Source organism: Chelon labrosus (genome assembly GCF_963514085.1).
Source record: "Chelon labrosus genome assembly, chromosome: 18".
In the NCBI taxonomy this organism is placed as follows: Eukaryota; Metazoa; Chordata; class Actinopteri; order Mugiliformes; family Mugilidae; genus Chelon; species Chelon labrosus.
Window position 1 is genome coordinate 8789699 of NC_140351.1, and position 23172 is coordinate 8812870.

The 23172-nt window shown below is 40.3% G+C and overlaps 3 protein-coding genes across 3 annotated transcripts; all 3 read right to left on the reverse strand.

Annotated features, from left to right (window-relative positions):
- Positions 1-1576: 1576 nt before the first annotated feature.
- Positions 1577-6184, reverse strand: LOC311503748 (sialic acid-binding Ig-like lectin 13). Its single transcript, XM_084566622.1, has 6 exons — positions 4247-6184; positions 3414-3719; positions 3066-3326; positions 2824-2902; positions 2668-2720; positions 1577-2615 (listed from the first exon to the last, which is right to left on the reverse strand). Exons 1-6 carry the CDS (start codon positions 4572-4574, stop codon positions 2260-2262), a joined length of 1383 nt encoding a protein of 460 aa, XP_084422748.1. The 5' UTR covers positions 4575-6184; the 3' UTR covers positions 1577-2259.
- Positions 6185-7072: 888 nt separating this feature from the next.
- LOC311503749 (B-cell receptor CD22-like) lies at positions 7073-16698 on the reverse strand (the record flags this gene model as incomplete). Its single annotated transcript, XM_084566623.1, has 7 exons — positions 7073-10424; positions 13130-13166; positions 13806-14753; positions 15046-15351; positions 15676-16059; positions 16225-16291; positions 16639-16698. 5 exons carry the CDS (start codon positions 16696-16698, stop codon positions 14452-14454), a joined length of 1119 nt encoding a protein of 372 aa, XP_084422749.1. The 3' UTR covers positions 7073-10424; positions 13130-13166; positions 13806-14451.
- A 2600-nt stretch (positions 16699-19298) lies between these two features.
- On the reverse strand, positions 19299-21171 carry LOC311503750 (cell adhesion molecule 3-like; the record flags this gene model as incomplete). Its single annotated transcript, XM_084566624.1, has 3 exons — positions 20248-21171; positions 19679-19984; positions 19299-19573 (listed from the first exon to the last, which is right to left on the reverse strand). The coding sequence occupies exons 1-3, from the start codon at positions 20573-20575 to the stop codon at positions 19299-19301; spliced, it is 909 nt and encodes a 302-aa protein (XP_084422750.1). The 5' UTR covers positions 20576-21171.
- Positions 21172-23172: the final 2001 nt, after the last annotated feature.

The following is a 23172-nucleotide window of genomic DNA, read 5'->3' on the forward strand; positions in this document are numbered from 1 at the left end:
CTGAATGTGGACAAGACCAAGGAGCTGGTCATTGACCTCAGGAGGAAGAGGACACCAGCGGAGCTCATCACCATCCAGGTCCTGGAGGTGGAAGTAGTGGACCACTACAAGTATCTCGGAGTCCATGTCAACAACAGACTGGACTGGAGGGACAACAGTGATGTACAAGAAGGGCCTGAGTAGAGTACTACTAGTACTTTTAATGTATGCCGCAAGTTGCTGGAGACTTTCTACCAGTCTGTTGTTGCGAGCGCCCTGTACTTTGTCGTGGTTTGTTGGAGGAGCAGTACCAGCAAAAAGGAAATCAGTTGGATCGACAAATTGATCCGAAAGATTGGACACATGATCGGCAGAGAGTTGGAAACATTTGTGTCAGTGAGGGACAGGAGGACACTGAATAAACTGCTCTCCATCATGGAAAATCCATCACACCCACTACACCAGATTATAGAGAGTCAGCGGAGTTCATTCTCCAACAGACTGATTCAGCTCCACTCCCACAGTGAACGCTACAGGACGTCATTCAGACCCTACTCTATCCAGCTGGGTAACAACTCACCTTTCTGTAACTGTTCTATCGTGTGGCGTAGGTTGTTAAAGTTGGACTGTATGTAAGGATGAATATGGGCGTCTCCCCGGTGTGTCGATCAGAACACAGGAAACTGGAACTATGCAAACCGATGTTTACTTGAAGTCAAGGGTACATTACAGCACAGCAAAGCACAAAGGGCAAGTTTCCAATCAAATGTCTGTTTCAACTCAAATATCTCTATGTGTGTATGTGTGGTCTGAAATAAAACAAAAGATACACCATATTTACATTACTATCACCATACTTCATGATACAAAACTATACAGTCATAACAGTGACTTTGCTCATACTGCTTAAACTATACAGGTGAAGCTGAGTTCTACTACTACACAACCCCTATCATGCTACAGTGGTGCCACCTAGTGGCCATATGCGTCACTGGAAAGGGGAACGCACTGTCTAATTATCCAGCGACGTGACGGTTTAAATTGGCATATATTCTGCGATATCTCCAACATGAAATACTGCAACAGAATCTACTGGAATGAGGTAAACTAATATTCTAACTGATTGCTAACTTTCCTCTGACACAAATCACCTAACATTCACACCAAACAATGAAACTTAACGGCAGAAAGTCCTTTGAAGTTGGCTCTATAAGCTACATGCGAACGGTTTTACAGGCGATCTCTGGTAAATTATAAACCAATCACTTAAATACTACAGTAAAACAGACGTAACACTTAGTATTTGTACAGGGTTATTTACTTATTTTGGCCAATTACGCACACAAGGCACACAAAGGTTTCTTCTACCGAGTCACTGCTGCATCGAACTTTTACGGTACACTAATAAATGGGACTGTTCTAACTGGCGCATGCGCACAGGGGTGGTCTTTCTAACAGCAACAGATTATTTGCTTATACAGTTTTATTTTATTTTACTATATTTTTACTTATGTTTTATATTATTTAATTTTATTTTATCATTCATTCATCTTCTGTAACCGCTTGTTCCTGTGAAGGGTGCTGGAGCCTATCCCAGCAGTCATCAGACGAAAGACAGGTCTCCAGTCCATCACAGGGCTAACACAGAGAGAGAACGACAACCATTCACACACACATTCACACCTACGGCCAATTTAGAATCACCAATTAACCTAACCAGCATGTCTTTGTTATATTCCAGCAGAGCCAAGCCTCTTTCTATTTCCACAGTAGACCTATTTTAAAATCCTGTTGTTGAGTTGCAACACAAGAGAATTACTTCCGTTTATGTAATCCTTTATTAAAGATTTGTTCTGCAGACACAAAGAAGCGTTTTAGACAATTTTATATATGTAAAGTTTTAAAACAAGAATGGGAATAAAAATAAAAAGAGAAGAGAAGACATTAATTGTAGAAAAGTTGAAGATTTAAATGCGTCGTGTGCTGCAAATGTACAATCACTCAGAAAAGGCTTCTTATTGCAACACATTTGTCTGAGGAAGAGGATGAAGATTAAAACAATCTGGTCACGTTCACAGACTTCTTGATCATCTAAACAACATCCTGTCTGACAAACCCGGAAACAAGTCAAAGGGAAAGCCTGCAGGTTTTACACAATATGCAGATTATTTCACCAATGCTCCAGAGCTGATGTGGATTTATTGCATCCTGATGCTGAACTTGGAAAGAGAGTTTTTCTTGTTTGACTAGCCTGGCATCTTGTCCTTTAAAAAACAATCCTCAGATTCTCTTCATTTCAACATAGATATCCTCTGTGTCATCAGCAGTCTGTGTTAATGTCTTTGCTGGTTTGTTGACGTTGATCTGTGCGTACACCGTGTCCTGCTGCTGCTGTCCCCTGTCCTGCACTGAGACAGAGGACGGTTCACGTCTCCGCTTGTAGAAGCTGATCTCTCCGTAATGGATGTTTTCTTCTTCTTCTGCTGCTGCTGCTGCTTTCTTTGCCGGCTCTTTAACAGCCAGCTTGTCACCTATTTGATTCTGAAAAGAAAATTTAACGCTGTCAGTAGATGGGAGCGAATCTTCTTCTAGGTTTTGGAGTCTCAATTCAACTTTTAATCGACACAATGAAACGTCTATTTTAAAACAGACTGACTGACAGTAAAGTTTCATGTTTTCTCACCTGACTCTGCTGGACAGCTGAATGTGTCGCCTTTGTCCTCCTCCAAAGCACAAGAGCACTGTGGATTAAATCACCAATGAGAAATCAGGATAAAGTGTGACCCGGTGGTGAGATTAAAGCGTGACAGATAACCTTTGTTGTACGAACTGGCTGATACTCACCAAACACAAAGGCAGATGAGAACGATGATCCCGATTAATCCTCCGACTATTGTCTCACTGAGTGGAGATCCATTGGTACCTCACAGAGAGAAACAAGAAGATGCTGATGTGTTAAAAACAACTGGTGCAGACATAAAGAAGCTTAATTTGTAGATAATAAAAGTGAGTTAATTCAGGCCTGTACAGTATTTACTTTCAACATTAATAAGATGAGAGCAGATTCAGTTCATTTCTGCACTTACCTTCAACATTCGGTTGAATCTCTTCAGACGTCTGGTTACCAAGTTCATTTGAGGCCACACAGTAATAACCTCCTCCATCAGTCACATTGAAGCTGTAGAAGTATCCTTCAGATACATTCATGGGTCCATCTTTGCTGATCTTGAACCAGGTGAAGCGTCTGACAGGAGGCTTGGCTCTGCTGGAGCAGGTCAGGTTCACCCTGCTACCTGCTGACACCAAACCTGATGGACTGATGGATGCTGAGGTGTCTTTAGGAGCATCTGAGGAAAATGTGACATTGGCTGTATTAATCAAAACACACGATATTGCACAAATCCTCGTTCAACAACAAACTCTGGTTGTCTTACATGAAACACTGAGAATCTCTTGTGTCTCTGCTGTCTTGACGTCTTTTCCTTCATTCACAGGATATCTGACAGAACAGCTGATGCTGTTTCCATCATCTGTGTCTGACAGAGTGATGGTCTCCTGGATTTTGGTTGTAAAGGTCCCATCTGTGTTTTCCTCTATTTTGTTGTGAGGGTCTTGTTGGAGATTCCAGGTGAGTTGAGGAGGGGAGTGTGGACAGGGAGTTAAAGCTGAGCAGGTTATAGTGACAGACTCCTTCTCCTTCAGATCACCTGGGATTTTAATTCTGGGTCTCCAAGGAGAATCTGTGGTTTCACATCAAACACACATTTTACTCCAAAAAAAAAAAAAAGAGTCTGAAGCCATTGCTAAATGCTACATGCTAAGAATTGCACGCTATCATGCCACAGTAACAATGGTAACATGCTTGTTTTCAGCAGGTATAATGATATTGTACGTTAGCGTCGACTAATTAGCACTAAAGACAAAGTAGAGGTAAAGGTGATGCTGGGATTTAGTCTTTTGTTGCACCTCTTTTTATATTTCAAATGTATGAGTTGTTGGCACTCCCATCAGAGACATTTTCCCCTCTAGATCAAAGTGTTGGCCTTACCGTCATCCATCAGCTGCATCACTATAACCTATCACTAGCACGTCCATTAGTATAAACACACTTAATAACTTTACAATCGTGATAGTCAAACTCAGCTCAATGTGGCATTACTTCTGTGGCAGTTCAGTACCAAAAATAATCCTTCTGTAAGACATATTTTTAAATAAATTCAATAATGTTTGTCATAACAATGCCTAAAAAGGGAAAAACCTGTCTTACCTTTCACTGTTATTTGAAAATCATCACAAACACCTGTTGCCATGAACGGAGGGTTCTCAATTCTGAAGAAGTATTTGTCTGAATAACTTGTCTTTAAATTAGAAAACAGAGTGGTGCAGTTTTTCTGATTCAGATCTCCAGTAATATTCATTGGATAGATGTTAACTGACTTACTACTGCGGAAGACTACATTATTTGGTGTGGATCGAAAATTTGGGTCACTCTTAATCCATACTCCAATAATTTCACTTTTGGTGTCGATTGTGTGACCCGGTCCCAGAGAAAAGTTACACGGGATTTGTAAACAGGATCCGCTCAGTGCTTCCATCTTCTCTGGTACAGTAAAGAACAGGGCTGATTCGTCGGGACAAGCAGCCCAAGGACCTGTAAAAGGATATGATGAGCTCAAAAAGGTTTCCTGGTGTACTTCAGCAGCACTGCAGTCATTTGACGTTCAAACTGTAAATGATTCATTAATAGAGAACAAACAGCTTACCTGAAAGGAAGAGGACACTCAGTAACATGCTGACTGTCACCACGTTCACACACAGGGCTGCCATGACACTCATCTGAATGAACACGCATCATGTAGTAACTTTAACATCAAATTTAAGGTCTTAAGCTAACTAACTGAGCTAACTAGCTTCTACTCCCACATTGACGATTTTGTTATCATCATCATCTGCAAAGCTTGATATTGTACTTAGTACTCACTCTTGAGTCAACATGTTGTTGGGTAACCTTCTTATTTTTAGGTCAAAACCCAACAAATTAATTTGGTTGTAATTTGTCCATAATTCATAATCCATAGACATTTTATCTTACCGAATAAGCTGCCGTCCAAGTACGAACCGCAATCTGAGGATGTCAACTGAAAACTGGCCAGGTGGTTACACATCAAACTGGCAACTTCCCTATCCATAGGGTTGCTGACTTCCTATGATTCAAGATTCAGTTGTTTGTACATCATTGCAAAAGGTTTACATGCAATAGTTTTAGTCCAATGACTCTCTTCAGTACAAAACACTAAACCCATGACAGACAGACGTACGGACAATAACTTTCTTCGCTTGTTTGTGCTATTATGACTTTATCGTTGACATAATATGTAAGTTTTAAGTGATGGTTTTACACCTACATACACTATATATTGCAACCTTACAATAAGTGATTCACATTTCCTGCCTCCTCGTTGTCTCAATTAGCTAGTCCGACAGCAACAGTTTTCTTTTAGTTTTAAATGAACAGACATTGCTTGAGGTTTGGAAGATGGGTAACTGTAACTGAGAGGACAGAGGAATGTATTTTCTTTCTAAAACATTAAAAAAAAGACTTCAAAATAGACTTCTAGTAAATTTACCCATTTCTTCACAATGAAGAAATGGGTAATTGTGACTCAGTCATTGTGACTCAACCCTCTTCTGGCAATGGAAGGAGTGAAAAAAATGAGGAAGGGAAGTGACGTACTTATAGAGCAACAGTGTCTAAGTATGGAGTAGGTTCGGGGTGGATGTGTGAGTCACACAAACATTACACTTGGAGACTGTTTGTTAACCATGACGGCCATGTGTTTATTCTATTTTAACCCAAACTCAGGTCATCCAGGTCATCATATGTATCCTAAATTAGATAAGAAAGGCAACTGGACTTGTAGAGTTTCTTGATGACGCTTCTTCAAGTTCTAAAAGACTGGTGGAGGAGTTGGGTTTTAAATACAAATGTCTGGGGGTGTTACCCATCAGACTTGACTTGTGTCTGTTAATGGCCAGATATACTTGCCTGTCATTGGGGGATTTTCCAGGTTGATGAAGAAAACCATCTATTGGAAAATCCTTCTCTAAACAGGGGAAGTGGACTGAAATATAATCTGCCATCAATCTACAACACAGTCCTAACGTCTGTCCCCAAGACGTTTCACCCCGATTCCCACCTTGAGACTAAAGCCTCTGACTAATAACGGGTTTGTTCACCGGAGAAACAGGACAGGGACAAACATTCACCCCCAATGTCATTGATTGAGTTATTATTGTGCCCAGACCTGACCAAGTCTTCAGAGAGGTGGAGCTACCTCACCCTGGACAGGTTGTGAATCCATCAAAGGACTAACATGGAGAAAGTACATAGACACTGAGTCTGAATCCAAGCCTTTCTGTGTGGAGTTTGCATGTTCTCCCTGTGTCTGCATGGGTTCTTTCCGTGTACTCTGGCTTCCTCCCACCGTCCAAAGACATGCTCATTAGGTTAATTGGTGATTCTAAATTGGCCGTAGGCGTCAGAGGAGAAGCGGTTACAGAAAATGAATGAATGAACCTTGTTTGGGCTTTTCTGGTGTTTCCTGTTTTATTTTGTAATCAGTTTTCTTGTTTGCATTTAACTTTTACCTCCTCTTATTCGACTCACATTTCTTGCCTTGTGTCCTCTGTCTGCATGCTCCGCCCCTCATTGGTCTCACCTGTCTCTCATTATTCCATCAGCCCTTCAGTGAGTGTGTGTATATAAATAACCCTGCATTTCCCTTTTGTCCTGGGTCAGGTTGTCTGTTTTTGCTCGTGTTTAGCTATTTCCCTGTCTGTTGTCAGTTATATTATCCCCCTATGTGGTTACCTCTTTGGATATTTCCTTTCCTTTTCCTTAGTTTTTGGTCATTTTCTTTTGGATTAATCTGTCATTCCTGCAGGGCCTTCTGGTTTTTGAGTTTTTATTGAATTCATTTTGGTGCTTAGTGTCTTTCATTTGGGTTTCCCCTTGTTACTATGACACTGTAAATAGGAAAACAAATAAGCTGCTTTATCAGGGCATAGATAGATAGATAGATAGATAACTTTATTGATCCCTTTGGGAGGTTCCCGCAGGGAAATTGACATCTCCATCGCATACAGCACTGTCAGACTTGCATGTACACGAATTATAAACCCAAATACCAAACACCCAGAAAATAATAATAATAATAATAAATATTGTGCACGTGCTGTACATACATGGTTGTTGCATAAATAGAAAAATACCAGATGCATATTGTTATTGCACTCATGTTGTTGCAAGTTAGTTAAAAAAGTCATTCAGTCCCTTTCTTTTTTGTCCTCCTCCCCCCAAGTGAGTGGTGGTTAAACAGTTTGATGGCACGGGGGACAAAGGAGTTCCTCAGTCTATTTGTCCTGCACCTTGGGAGGAGCAGCCTCTCGCTGAAGGTGCTTCTCTGGCTACTGATGGTCATGTGCAGAGGGTGGCTGGCATTGTCCAGGATACCCGTTAGTTTTTTAAGCGTCCTTCTCTCAAATATGAGTGACAAAATAAACCACAGACTTTCACCAGACTGTTTAACATGTTGCTAAATCCTGTTTTTTTTTTTTTTTACCAAAGTAGGTAACATCCCTTTTTTTCTCACGCGTGCCTCATTCCATTTAAACTGGTTAAAAAGAACTAGTGAGGGAAGAATATGGGAAATCTTTCTTGTGGAAAAAAAAAAAGCAAAGCTGTCCTCAAGTTAGTAACGTTTAGTGGTGATGAAGGACACAAGGGGAGACGAGAGCAGGAAACAAAATAAGTTTAATGAAAACTTAATAAGGAGCACGCAGCTGCAAGGCAGGGTATTCAAAAACACAAATCCAACAACGGATAAAATGCATCAGCGGGGTTAACGTCACAGGGGCGGCAGCACAGCACAGAGGAAAATTCATAGACCACTTGACAGGAGTAATAGGACAGACGACTTGGCAAAGGACAACGGGAGAGGCAGGACTACATTAGCACAAATGGACAGAGGGGTGATGAGACTCAGTTAATTTATATGATCAAATATTGCAGTTGAGGAAATGAATTGGTGGACAGTTTTTGAGCATTATGAGATCAGTTAAAATGTCGTAATCTATTTCCGAAACAAACCACGGCAGTTTTAAATACAAGTGCATTGCTGAAGTGCGGCAGCTTCAACACGGCTGAGAACAAAAACGTCTCATGTAACCGCCTCGATCAGAACAGACGGGCCCGACTCGAAGGAGGTTTTAATCGGATTAGCAAGGGTGGACTGCACATTTTGATAATCTGTTGAATAGGAAAATATTAGTGTCTGACAGCCATGTAAACGCTGACGCCATTGTTTCTGCGATTCCTTCTTGCTGTGCACTTCACTTCGAGTTTCAGTGGAGAGACAGAAACGTGGAGGTACCAGAATGGCGACAAACTTTGTGAAAGTTTGCTTCACAACCAGTTTGAACATTCAGAGGCATATATATGCATATCTTATTGGATCATTTTATTTAGTGTCCATATGAACAGTTTAGTTGGAATCTCTGATCAAAATTGTCAGGTTAAAGAAATATTCTCTATGTAAACGCAAATAATTAAACTGGCATTTAATGTATGATCGACAACTAACCACAGAATAAAGTCATCCGTCATCTATTACCCTTTATCCTGGACCCTAGCGTTGTCAGCTGACAAAGGGAAAGACACTCACATGCACAATTACAGAAAGTTTAGAATCACCAGTTAACCTTAACGTGGATGTCTTTTCACAACACTGGATGTAAACTTCACACAGGACTGGCAGGTTCGTACCTGTGCTTCAGCATTCTCATTTTGGCTGCAACTGAAGCAGAATATGCATAAAGTATGAATGACAAATAAATGTATTACAAAAAGTACTGATAAAACCATAAGCATACACATAGAAATCTTGCAACGGCATCAATATATTGGCGTCACAACAGTAAAAATTCAAACTCTCATTTTAATCTGTATATCACACCTGTACCGTTTTGCAAGCTGGTACAGTTGTGGCACCATTGTGTTGACACTGTCTCCACAAACAGACAGACGTAAGCTACACGTCTAACCCTAACCGTAACCTAATTATAACCTTTTTAACAGGTTTTAACCATGCACAGTATAACGATGGATGGCGGAACTGCTCCTCAAAAGAGAAGCCAAAGTATGTAGAGCTCCCCCTGGTGGCTGGCTGCAGTATCAGAATCAGAATCAGAATCAGAAACAGAAAAAAATAGGTCATAAGCTCCACCTCCTCAATGTTAGTGGATGGGCACCAAACTAAAACACTAAAATACACATAAAATAACCTTTTTCAAGGATTGTTTCTGTCGTTTTAGGTAGTTAGTATAATGCTGATGCATGTTCACGTCATTTTTTTGGATGAGTTTTGTTTTAGTTTGTTATTTGAGGCTATAGAAACAGGATGTGGCATAATGGCGATTAAGCAAAAACGCGAGTAAGTCTGGAAGTGTGGTCAGGTCATCAATATCGTGGCTTCGCGTTGCTCCACCTTCGGACCGTATTGCGCAGACTCTGGCTCCAAAGTTGCAAGATGCCGCCACCCGTATCTCCAGGAAAATAGCGTCAATTTGCCCAATGCAAGGAAGTGGCGACACATTGTCCATATTTATATACAGTCTATGGCAGGGTTGTCAGACTCATTTCAGTTCGGTGGCCACATACAACCCAATTGGATCTCAAGTGGTACTGTCCACTTCTCTTACTGAAACAGTGCACAAATTAGCAATTGCAGTTATTTTCATTGAAAAACATGCCGTCTTCTATGTAATTTTCACACTTTCATGCTGTGGGCCAGATTTTACACTCATTTTTGGTCTATGGTTTTAACCCTCATAACATTGTGGAGCCCGGAAAGATGGCCCCACAAGGACAATATGGCCCCGCAATATTTGTATTCTGTATGCCTACAACTTAATAAACAATACCAGCCATACCGCCACACTTCACTGCTAATATACTGTTAATGTGACCGAAGGCCTGTCTGTGATGTCACATCACCCTGGAGTCTGTATTTGAAAGAGTCTATTTACAAATGTGTGGGAGCACCCCATGCAAACATGACATGAACATCCTGAACATGCTATAACGGAGCTGATGAGGGGATTTTCAAGGCTTCCCATAATAAACTGCAATAAGTTAGTGGTCAAAGAATAATATGCTGTAAATGTCATTTGTTCACTTTAGTATAGAAGCACTCTGGGCCTTCAGCAATCTACAATCAGGAGTCTGCAGTCTTGCGAACATTGACCTGTGAATACACAGTTTCCTGCGTGCTGTCCTGCACCGAGTCAGAGGAGGGTCCAGATCTCAGCTTGTCAAAGTCGATCTCTCCGTAATGGATGTCTTCATTTTCTCCTGTCTCTCTGGTTGGCTCTTCAAGAACAGGACTCTGTGACAAAAAAAAAACAAAAACATATATGAAGTGTCACGAGAGGCTGGGGCCAAGGTTCATCCGCTCCCTCTTATTAATTCAATTCAATTTATTTATATAGCGTCAATAACAACACAAATCGTCTCAAGACGCTTTACAAAAACCCGGCCTGAAACCCCCAGAGCAAGCCTGAAGGCAACGGTGGCAAGGAAAAACTCCCTTTTAACAGGAAGAAACCTCGAGCAGAACCCAGCTCATATGGAGGGACCCATCTGCCTAAGGCCAGCCAGGTACAGACAGAAGAAAGAGAGAAGAGAACAGCAAAGAGAGAAGAGAAGAGAACAGCAAGATAAACATACATCTGTCATAGATACACATATCTGACTAAAGTGTACATGTGGAATCTTATGATACAAACTGATGATGTTACATGACAGTTTGAAAATGTAAGAGGAATCATAGGCAGGTTGGAGAATTGTTCATTCAGGTAGGAGTGGATAACTGCAGGATTCCATGAAGACTGGGCAGGCTGATGAGACCACGACAACAGATGTAGTATGGAGCTCTACAGGAAACGCACAACTCCAGGCCAGAGATACTCACAAGAAGAGGGGGGAAGAGGGGGGAAGGGGGGGGAAGGGGGGTGGGACACACACAGCAGTAAACATTCTACATAGTAATAGCACAGAATTGTATGACTAGTAGTATATAGGAAATTAGAGAGCAAGAGCTCTGTGCCAGAGAAAAGAAAGTGGAGGATGCGAGAGAGGAGAGAGAAGATAGAAGGAGGACATGTGTTTGGTGCATCATCCCCCAGCAGCCTAGGCCTATAGCAGCATAACTAAGGGATGGTTTAGTCCAGCCCTAACTATAAGCCTGATCAAAAAGGAAAGTCTTAAGCCTGACCTTAAAAATAGAGAGAGTGTCTGCCTCCCGAACCCAAACTGGGAGCTGGTTCCACAGGAGAGGAGCCTGATAGCTGAAAGCTCTACCTCCCATTCTACTTTTTGAAATTCTAGGAACCACAAGTAGGCCTGCACTTTCAGACCGAAGTGATCTGCTGGGATGATATGGTACAATAAGGTCTTTAAGATACGATGGAGCTAGGCCTTTAAGGGCCTTGTATGTAAGGAGGAGGATTTTAAATTCTATTCTAGACTTTAAAGGGAGCCAGTGAAGAGAAGCTAAAACTGGAGTAATATGATCTCTCTTGCTAATTCCTGTCAATGCTCTTGCTGCGGCATTTTGAATCAACTGGAGGCTTTTTAAAGAGCTATTTGGACAGCCAGACAGTAATGAATTACAGTAATCCAGTCTGGACGACACAAATGCATGAACTAGTTTTTCAGCATCACTCTGAGACAGGATATTCCTAATTTTGACGATATTACGCAGGTGAAAGAAGGCAGTCCTGGTCACTTGCTTTATGTGACATTTAAAGGACATATCCTCATCAAATATAACACCAAGGTTTTTTACAGTAGTACTGGAGGCCAAGGTAATGCCATCCAAAGACACCATGTGATTAGATAATGAATCTCTGAGATGCTTAGGACCGAATACAATAACTTCTGTTTTGTCTGAGTTTAAGAGTAGGAAATTACAGGTCATCCAAGCCTTTATGTCTTTAAGGCATGCTTGGAATTTAACCAACTGATTAGTTTCATCTGTTTTCATAGATAAATATAGCTGGGTGTCGTCTGCATAGCAATGAAAGTTTATGCCATGTTTTCTAATAATCTTGCCTAATGGCAACATGTATAACGTGAAGAGTATTGGTCCTAGCACAGAACCCTGAGGAACTCCATAACTTACTTTTGTATAAGTAGAGGAATCATTATTGACATGAACAAACTGGAATCTGTCAGATAGATAGGATTCAAACCAGTCTAATGCAGTTCCTTTAATCTTGACCTCACTTTCAAGTCTCTGTAGTAAAATATTATGATCAATAGTGTCAAATGCAGCACTAAGATCTAGCAGAACAAGTATAGAGACAAGTCCACTGTCTGAAGCCATGAGGAGATCATTGGTAACTTTAACCAGAGCTGTTTCTGTACTATGATGAACTCTAAAACCTGACTGAAACTCTTCAAACAGACCATTCTTGTTTAAGTGGTCACACAACTGATTAGCAACAACTTGGATCACATGTTAAGATCACATGTTTACGATATATCATCAGAAGTGTGTGCTTTTATTAAACACAACAGCAGAAAGCCCCCATGCTCTGCAAAGAAAGAGGAAGCGATCTCTAACAGGATGTTTCTTTACGTATCTTGTTTCTCAACTCACTAGCGAGGAATTTACTGACTCTGTGTCACAGCTCTGGTGTGTTCTCTCCCCTGGTCCTTGTGTTTCTACTGTTTTCCCTTGTTGAATGTCTCTTGAGTGTCTCTTTGTGGTTACCTGTGTGGATCATTATCTGCCACCTTAACTTCCAGATCTCCAGCCCAGCTCAACACCATTCCACCTCACAACCCTCCGATTTAGCCTGCTTTACCTTAGCCTGCCTGCACCAACAAACCATCGCCAGTAGTTGCCCTCAGCCTCATCTTTACCTCCTGAGATTAAAAATCAATATAATTTTTCACCACAAAACCCTTGCTTTTGGTTCTGTTTTGCATCGCCTTGCGACACCATATCTTATGAGTGCATTCACTCGAAGTAGAAACATGTTCACAACACGAACTTCAAGGTACAGAACAACTCGGTTTTCTCACCTGTGTCTCTGAAGATCGATGCATTGACTTAAACCTCCTAGAAGAATAAAAGTAGGGCTTAATTTATCAAACAAAATAACAACAGAAGCATCAATGATAAGAAAAAGAAGGAGAAGAAGGAGGAAAACTGGGTCTCCTGCACTGCACACAGCAGGTTTAGGTTATACTTTTAATTAAAACACTGACATATTATTTGATGGAGAGAAACTGAATTGTGGGACTACAGTGATACGCTACATTAGATTAAATCCATCTGCAAAACGGAACACCTGTTTTCTGATATGAAGTTATTTACATATCATTTGGAGAATAAAGTTTTTAAGATTGGAAAAAAGGGATATCATCTGCATAAAAGCAGTATAGTTTTTTTTTCTGTTCACTCTGACATTGTGGCAGCACGTATAAAAAAAAACAAAAAACAGAAAAGATCCAAATACACAACCCTGAGGAACTCCGTAAATGTACCTTTTATTCTGAGCTGAACGAACCATAGAAGAAGAATGAGACCCCATAACTTCCCCTTATTGAAGACATTAAAACAAACGGAAGACCCAGCAGCATCACGTGTAGACTTGAGCTGCAGACTATTATATTAAATAATGTGATGGACAGGTTAATCTATCATTAAAAATAAAATAATAAAAAAAAGAAATAATCTGGACTTTGAAATTCTTACCAAAGGAGGAGAACTGCACAGATGATGATAATGATCCCAATGATCCCAATGATCCCTCCAATAATGCCGACCCATGATGAAGAAATTTCCGCACCTACAGGAACAAAACAGATTATTTCTTGCAGCTCAAGTCTACATGTGTCTACCATTTGTTTCAATGTCTTCAACAATGGGTGGAAGTTATGGGTTCTTGTTCTTCTTCTATGGTTTGTTTAGCTCAGAATAAAAGGTGAATTTACGGACTATGACTATTATTATTATTATTATTATTATTATTATTAAAACAAGATGAATAATTAAGCTGAGATATTAAGGTTAGTGTCTGTCGGGGTGTGACTGCTTGGTCACAGGTTGATAGCTGTCTGCTTTGGTGTTATCACCTGCCTGGTTGTTGGCGGTACAACCAAGATGGCGACAGCTGAAGCCTCCACACTGAGCTTAAAAACTATTCTTAAGGATTACTATGGGTGATGTCGCCCACCTCTGTGCAGAGTACAGTCAATGTTTTTTATGTCATACATGACAAGCCTCTTCATGAATATTTTCCAGCGCTGTTAGGGCTTGCATTTTATGAAATTGTCTTTTCCTACAAATATGTTTTCATTGTATTTAAGCACTTGTGAACACAATATATTTACATGATGTACTAGAAACATTTATCCAACAATAACTTGCAGAAAGGTTTATCTTCAACATTCAGATGAATCTCTTCAGACTTCTGGTAACCAAGTTGATTTGAGGCCACACAGTAATAAACTCCTCCATCAGTCACATTGAAGCTGTAGAAGTGTCCTTCAGATACGTTCATGGGCCCATCTGTGCTGTTCTTGAACCAGGTGAAGCTACTGACGGGAGGCTTGGCTCTGCTGGAGCAGGTCAGGTTCACCCAGCTACCTGCTGACACCAAACCTGATGGACTGATGGATGCTGAGGTGTTTTTAGGAGCATCTGAGGAAAATGTGACATTAGCTTTATTAATCAAAACAAATCATCCCATGAATCATCATGTGCTGACAGGATTCAACAATGAACAATTCATGTACTGAAGTTCTGAAAGGAAATGTGTCTGTTGCCTAGGAAACAACCATGCTCTATTGAAAGATCTGCAGCAGCATCAATTTAAAAATCATGCAAATTGCTCATTAATGGTTAAGATTCTCCTGATCTCGCCTCACAATTGATGGAGATCTTTTGCAAAATCTGATTTCTGTACCATATGTGACAAAAACAAAAGTCTTACATGAAACATTGAGAGTCTCTTGTGTCTCTGCAGTCTTGACATCTTTTCCTTCATTCACAGGATATATGACAGAACAGTTGATGTTGATTCCATCATGTGTGTCTGACAGAGTGATGGTCTCCTGGATTTTAGTTGTAAAGGTCCCATCTGTGTTTTCCTCTATTTTGTTGCGAGGGTCTTGTTGGAGATTCCAGGTGAGTTGAGGAGGGGAGTGTGGACAGGGAGTGAAAGCTGAGCAGGTTATATTAACAGACTCCTTCTCCTTCAGATCAACTGGGATTTCAATTGTGGGTCTCCAAGGAGAATCTGTGGTTTCACATCAAACACACATTTCGAACAATGAATAGCAGGCGTCACTGCAGTTTGTACAAGTGATAAAAACCCCAAGCCTCATCTTGTGACATTACAACTTCCCGTTTAGTATTTACTTTACTAATCTGCTCTTTTCTACTCAAATCTGTTGATATGAACCTAAGAGTAGAGCAGAAAATATAAAACAATGATGAGGAAATGTAACAAACCGGTTCAGTGGGACAACCTTCAACCGATATTGTTTAGAATTAAACAGTTAAAAATGAAAAGCAAGATCAATACAAAAAACTACCTAAATAAATAAAAAACCTGTCTTACCTTTAACTGTTATTTGAAGAGGATCACAAACAGCTGTTGCCCTGAACGGCCAGTTCATGATTCTGAAGTAGTATTTGTCTGAATAACTTGTGTTTAAATTAGAAAACAGAGTGGTGCAGTTTTTCTGACTCAGGTCTCCAGTAATATTCACTGGATAGATGCTAACTGACCAACTACTGTTGAAGACTACATTATGTGGATAACTCCACAAATCTGGGTTATTTTTAATCCACACTCCGAAGGTTTCTCTGCTGCTGTCAAAATCTTGTCCTGTTTTCTCACTAAAGTTACATGGGATTTTCAAACAAGATCCACTCAGTGCTTCCATCTCCTGTGGTGTAGTAATGAAGAGGTTTGACTTTTTGGGACAACCATCCAACGTACCTGTGTGGAAATGTGTGGAATTTTTCAATGCTATTAACAGCTTCTGCATGAAACATTTTAGTTTCCAGACAGGACATGGACAGTTGAAAAGAAACGGCTTTGTTTCTAAATTAGGTTCAAATTGCAAATATTCAGGGACACATAACTGAGTGAGGAACAGCTCACCTGAAACGAAGAGGACAATCAGTAAAACGCTGACTGACATCATATTCAGAGCCAGAATATCCCTTTTCTGGATTTGCCAAGAAAAAACAAAAGACAAAAAAAACTTAAATACTTCACCAGCTGAGTTTTTACAGAGCAGTTATTGTTGCTCTCTCTTTTTTTTAAGCAACTTCCCTGTTTGAAGTTCAGACTAGATCTGTGCACCGAGTTCTCTGTTTTTTTTTTTTTTTTATATCAGTAACATCTTTTGAGCTGCGCTTTGAAATAAGTTCAAACTAAACATGACTACACGGCATGCAAATTAACCCGAGCTCATACATTTAGATAACGCTTGATAAATGACAAAGTGAAAGTTTTAGATTAGGAAACTAAGAAAGAGAAGTGGTTAAATTTTTCCTTACCAAACAAGCTCACGTGAACGTCCGATTTATCCTCTGAAATGAAGCAATGTTCCACAGAGTTACACTGGACCATGTAACAAAGCTGTTACCATATGACAGAAATAAGCTCACTGTTGAAGAGAGTGCGGTGGAGAGAGTTTGCTTGGTCACAGAGCTGCTATATATCACATGACCACATGACTAAAATCCTGCTGAAATACAGGAAGTTTGTTCTTCCTGCTAATGAAAGTCAAAAATGTTTCAGATAACTGACTCACCATCAAAGACCTTTGCTGTAAATGTACTCATTCTAGGTCTGTATCCTTGACGTGATATATTACATCAATGCACGCACTTGGAGGAAAAAGCCAGTGAAGAGGTGGAATTGAATTATGTGGTTTAATCGGTTTTGATATGTTGAGAGACAGACAGAGAGAAAATGAACGGGTCTAAGTGAAATAAATGAAAGAAGATTTGTTCATTTTTGCATCATGTTGACTTTTTATTCACAAACGTAACATGATAAACATCCAAGGTCGGGGGTATCTTAGAAAAATTTGCTGACCTGGAGAAAAAGCTCCACTCTCTTGCCAGACAAAGTAAACTAAGACTAAAAAAAAATAATGAAAACAGAAATAACAATACAGAAACTGTCCTCTCTCCTTCTGACTCATATGACAACCCAGAAACCTTGATCTCATAAGATGTCTGTGTGGAAATGAAACAACACAAAGACGCAGAGCATTTACAGAGCTTTTTTTTTTTTTTTTTTAATAAGAGTCACTTACACCAATCGATCAGGCATAACATGATGACCACCTTCCTAATATTGTGTAGGTCTCCCTTGTGCCTCCAAAACAGTTGTGACTCATCAGAGAATGGACATGGGCCTTCTGAGGGTGTCCTGTGGTGTCTGGTAACAGGATGTTGTTAGTGGGGGGGGGGGCGTTTGGGTCCTATGGGTTGAAGGGTGGGGCCTCTGTGGATCATCCCACAGATACTTGATCAGTTTGGGTGAATCTGGTGAATTTGGAGTCCAGGTCAACACCTTGCGCTGTTCTTCATGTTTTTTTGAGTTGTTTCTAAAGCATGTGCGTCTGTGTCAGGCTGCATCCTGCTGGATATGACTGCTGCCATCAATTGCTATAAGGTGGGGGTGCCTGGTCTGGTCTAGGCGGGTGCTACATGTCTAAGTAACGTCCACATGAATGGCAAGGTTTCCCTGCAGAACACTGAATTGTCACGAGATGGTTTAAATGTTATTAACTTCTCCTGTCAGTGGTTTTAATGTTATGGCTGATTGGTGTAGTAATTCCTCGTGTGAAAACAACATTAAACTTATGCCTCACTGAGCATTCATGTCACGATTACGTGTTTCTAATGTCACTACACGTTTACTTCCTCTGTCTGAGTCCAGCAGCTGAACTGGAACTTACACACTAGACGTGAAAGCATTAAACACACAAATAAACGCTCCCGGGGTGAACGTGAATCACTTGTGGAGGTTGTGTTCTTGTCAGACAGGTTTTCCTGAAATTCATATTTACATATAGATTTGAGATAGATAGTTATTTACACCAGGTCAAATATAATGCTTCACCTGGGGCCGAGTTTACAGGATTTTGTCACATCTAGTTGCGCGGTCGCAGATTGCAAAAAACTAAATCTCCTTCATTTCCAAACAGGCAGAAGAAACCACATTGGTTTTAACTTTAGAATAAAAACATTGAGTACATTCCCTACCACTGTAGAAACATGGCAAAGGCTCATTCTAGGCAAACAAAACACTGTCCAGACATATAGATCCCCTCCCCCCTAAAGTTTTTCGATATATATAATTGGAAGAGGGATTTACGTCAAAAGTACATTTTGCCTCTAAACGGGGATGGAAGTGGAAGCAGTCACGCATGGATTAAAATGTTATTCAATTCACATGTTTATTTCTGTTTTTACAACTCAAGCGCTAAAACAATGACATTTAATGTGTCTTTATAAAGCCAAGAAGTTGGCACAATAGTTCAGCAGTCATCTAAATATATGGACACAAGTGATACACAATAAATCCGTTTTCCTCCTTCACTCTTTTTGCTTGTTCTTCATCAGAAATATCTACTCCATCTACTCTACAAACAAAGAAACACAAGGTGAAGGGAAGAAAACTGTTATATGCACAGAAGTGGATGGTAGAAGCAGATAGAAACAAGGAAAAAGAAATCATTCCACTGACAATGAACTTGACATCTTCCTCCTCTCCTTGTGGCTCATGAAGCTTGAATCTCAATCACTCTGTTGATGTAGACGGGTTCTTCTTCTGTGTCCTGTGGAAAAGGCGGATTTTATTCTACTAATTTGGATTATTATAATAACGACCACTATCTCAGCTGTCTTACCTTCTTTGGTTTACTGGAGAATCTTGATCTAAACCAGCTGAAAGAAAAAAAGACGATGAATAAATATTAACAGATGTTAAACACTGAACATTTAAAAGAGACCAAATGATCTCCAGCTGCAAAGTATCATATCAGAGAAAAGTTTGTCTCACCATTGAAAGATGATGATTGTGCCGTAGAGAATTACGATTCCCAGGATCTTCACTGTGACGTGGACATCACTCCTAAACTCTGGATGAAAACCAAAATGAAATGTGTATCAAAGATCATCAAGAGTCAAACTGACTCAGTTGAAAGGTTTTCATCAATGATATTTACCTTTAACATTTACATGAATCCATGGTGACATCTGGTCACCAAGTTGATTTGAGGCCACACAGTAATAAGCTCCTTCATCAGTCACATTGAAGCTGTAGAAGTGTCCTTCAGATACGATCATGGGTCCATCTGTGCTGTTCTTGAACCAGGTGAAGCGTCTGACGGGAGGCTTGGCTCTGCTGGAGCAGGTCAGCTTCACCCAGCTACCTGCTGACACCAAACCTGATGGACTGATGGATGCTGAGGTGACTTTAGGAGCATCTGAGGAAAATGTGACAGAGATTCACTTTATTCATCACAAACAGCTGACATCCCATGAATCATCATGTGCTGACAGGATCCAACAACAAACTCTGGTTGTCTTACATGAAACACTGAGAATCTCTAGTGTCTCTGCTGTCTTGACGTCTTTTCCTTCATTCACAGGATATCTGACAGAACAGATGATGCTGTATCCATCATGTGTGTGTGACAGAGTGATGGTCTCCTGGATTTTAGTTGTAAAGGTCCCATCTGTGTTTTCCTCTATTTTGTTGTGAGGGTCTTGTTGGAGATTCCAGGTGAGTTGAGGAGGGGAGTGTGGACAGGGAGTGAAAGCTGAGCAGGTTATAGTGACAGACTTCTTCTCCTTCACATCACCTGAGATTTTAATTCTGGGCATCCAAGGAGAATCTGTGGTTTCACATCAAATGTTAGACACTTTTTGTGTTTACATTTCTTAAATTCGGCTTAACTAGTCACTGTTTCATGTCTCTTGTCTAATCCTTGTTTATTTCTCTGTACACCCCCACATTGTGAACCACCATTACAGATTATAGCAGGTTGTAACAAAACTTTCTGAGGCTACGTGTTTTATATGGAAGATTTGACCAAAACAAAAACTGATTTTACTTTTTATTCGTAACTACATTATAGAAAAATCCAAACTGTCTTACCTTTAACTGTTATTTGAAGAGGATCACAAAGAGCTGTTGCCTTGAACGGCCAGTTCTCAATTCTGAAGTAGTATGTGTCTGAATGATTTGTCTTTAAATTAGAAAACAGAGTGGTGCAGTCTTTCTGACTCAGGTCTCCAGTAATATTCATTGGATAGATGTTAACTGACTTACTACTGTTGAAAACTACATTATCTCGAAATTTGCCAAACTCTAGGTTATTCTTAATCCACACTCCGAAGGTTTCTATGCTGCTGTTCAAACCATTTCTGGATACATCACGAAAGTTACATGGGATTTGTAAACAGGATCCACTCAGTCCCTCCATGTTCTCTGGCGTCGTAATGAAGATGGCTGGTTTGTCAGTACAGGCAGCCAAAGAACCTGCGAAATGAGGTGGTTAATTTAAGCGGCAGCACCATTTTGCATGACTCCCAAAAAGCAAAAAACAGCACTGATCATCTAATCACTAAACAAATAGATAAGTGTTGTTACAGACAAGAACTTCCCTATTAAATAGATCAAATACAAGAGACTGAACAAACAGCTCACCTGGAAGAAAGAAGACACTCAGTAACATGTTGACTGTCACCACATTCACACACAGGGCTGCCATGACACTCATCTCCTCGACGACCTGTGCAACCCGAGTTTAACTTTAACATTCATGTATTTAAAATCAACTCCTCACTACCACTAAATATCCAAATATCAAATCTTTTCTTACCAGAGAGGTCCGCTAATAAAATAAAGAAGAAACAAGAAGCTGCTGTGATATTAAAGTACAAGTGTTGCAAGCCTGGAATTTTAGAAAGTGCCGGGAAATGTACGCAACGGGGCCAACAGCCAAAGTAATCCGTGTGACTGATGTACACAACAGCAATTCTGCAAGAGAGTGTTCTGCTCTCAACTCTACGGCTAACATCCTGAGAGCATTTTTTTATTTATTTTTTTTACCACGCAGCTCCCTGCAGCTTGCATGGCATTCCTTCTTAATGTACAGAAAATATGAAAATAAGAACAGCTTACATTAACCGCACATCTTTGTTCTTCTTATCAGGCATATACAAAATAATTTGCCTGGAAAGGTTGCTTGGCAACAAGCAAAAATAGGGAACAAGAAATAATAGTACCAACAGATTATGTGACATCTTTCGTGTTCCCTTGCTTGTGGTTTGTCATGAATGTTGTCTGTTGTGTCCTGGGAATGTGAAAGAGCACAGAGAGACTGCCGTGGCTGTGCCGCTGCAGGTGGCTGCTGCAGAACGGTTGCACCGTGTCAAAGTCTGAGAATCTGGCTACAAAAAGCAGTGGCATGCAAACCACCGAGGGATTTTGTAGGTTTTGTGTTGTAATAAATGCATGTGGTCACTGTTGACAGCGTAGCATCATTGCTGCTCTGTTTCGTGTGTCATCTTGTGGTGCAGAGCTGACTCAAAGGCCAACTTCATTACATCTGACTGATGCAATGAACGGAAATAAACTGAATTTAACACTGGGCTCCTCACCTGTCTACTCGGAGGCGTCCATGTTGTTATTGTCACATGAACGGCGACTAGTCAATTTCCTGCATAAAGCATCACGCTACAGTCGGTTCAACCCCTACCTCTGACATAGCGGCACTAAACAAAATACCACATTAATGTGCATGGGTGTGTATAGGCATGTGTTTATAAATGTTTTGTACATGTGAGGCTCTGTACGGACCGTGGCGACAAATTGCCTTAACACGGCAATAAAGAATCTATCAGTGAAACCATACCATACAGAGAAATGCATTCCTGTTGCGCAAATTGTGTAACTTCAGTCTTCAGTCGCTTCTTGATGATGGTGTTACATATTATCGTGAGCTCACATCTCTGCATTTCTTGTGGTTGATCCGTTAAACCATCGGACGTTTTGATACCATGTGGTGAATGTGTACTTTTTTTTGTTGTTTTTTTCTTTGAGGAACTTGAACCACACGGCTATAAGTGGATTGTGTGGTTTTGCAGTTTGCACTCAACTTTGGCGCAGTGGTGTGGGTAGTTACCACTGATGCCTCACAGCAAGAAGCTGTGAGGCATATTTAAATATAACCTTTCAGACAGCTTGCACACAAAAGAATAATTGTCTTAATGTAAATTATCCACAGGAGAGGTTTTATAGTGATATTTTACGGTTAAAAAAATTTAAATATAATGTAGAAATCACCAATTCCTGAAAACCTACATGCTTTAAACTTCCCATTTCAGTTCACATCTCTATTCTGCAGGTTCCTACTTCATTTTTCTCTTTTTGAGCCAAAACCTTCTCTGTAAAAAAAAACAAAACAACCTTTAACTCTATTATGTCAACAAAATGACTGGATCTTAGCTTTATCTAATGATCAGGTTTCTGATCATTGATATTTCATAAAAATACTCGTCTTAGAGTAAGGAATCGAGTGTGGAGGAGTCATGATTGAAATGAAAGATTTTACATATATTTACCTTTAGTGTCCCCTCTTAAAACAAACTCAAATAACACAAACACTGTAGAAATGTCTGCCACTGTCTTTAATTAACATTTATACAGCACTTCTCATTGCATATTTACCACATGCTGCCTTTAAAGATGCACAAATCCTCTGTTTCCTGTTTCTACTGCTGCTACCTCAGCAGTGCCTTGCTCAATAACTCACAGCTAATCCAAAAGAGAATAGTGGAGTGGCGCAACATACGAGAGCCCCCGCCCGTCACTCAGTGTGGCAACACCTTTAATTACACATAACTTGGGGCTGGACCAAGTGGCAGCAACCTCTGGGGCTGTGAAGATCAACAGCCAAAACCTGCAGTTCCTCGAGTGACCACTTGAGGTCGGCTCCAAAATCGAGTCAATCCCCGTTAACCTCAGCATTAAAATTAGCAACTTTAAAGCAGTAACACATGTTTACAACCTTACAAA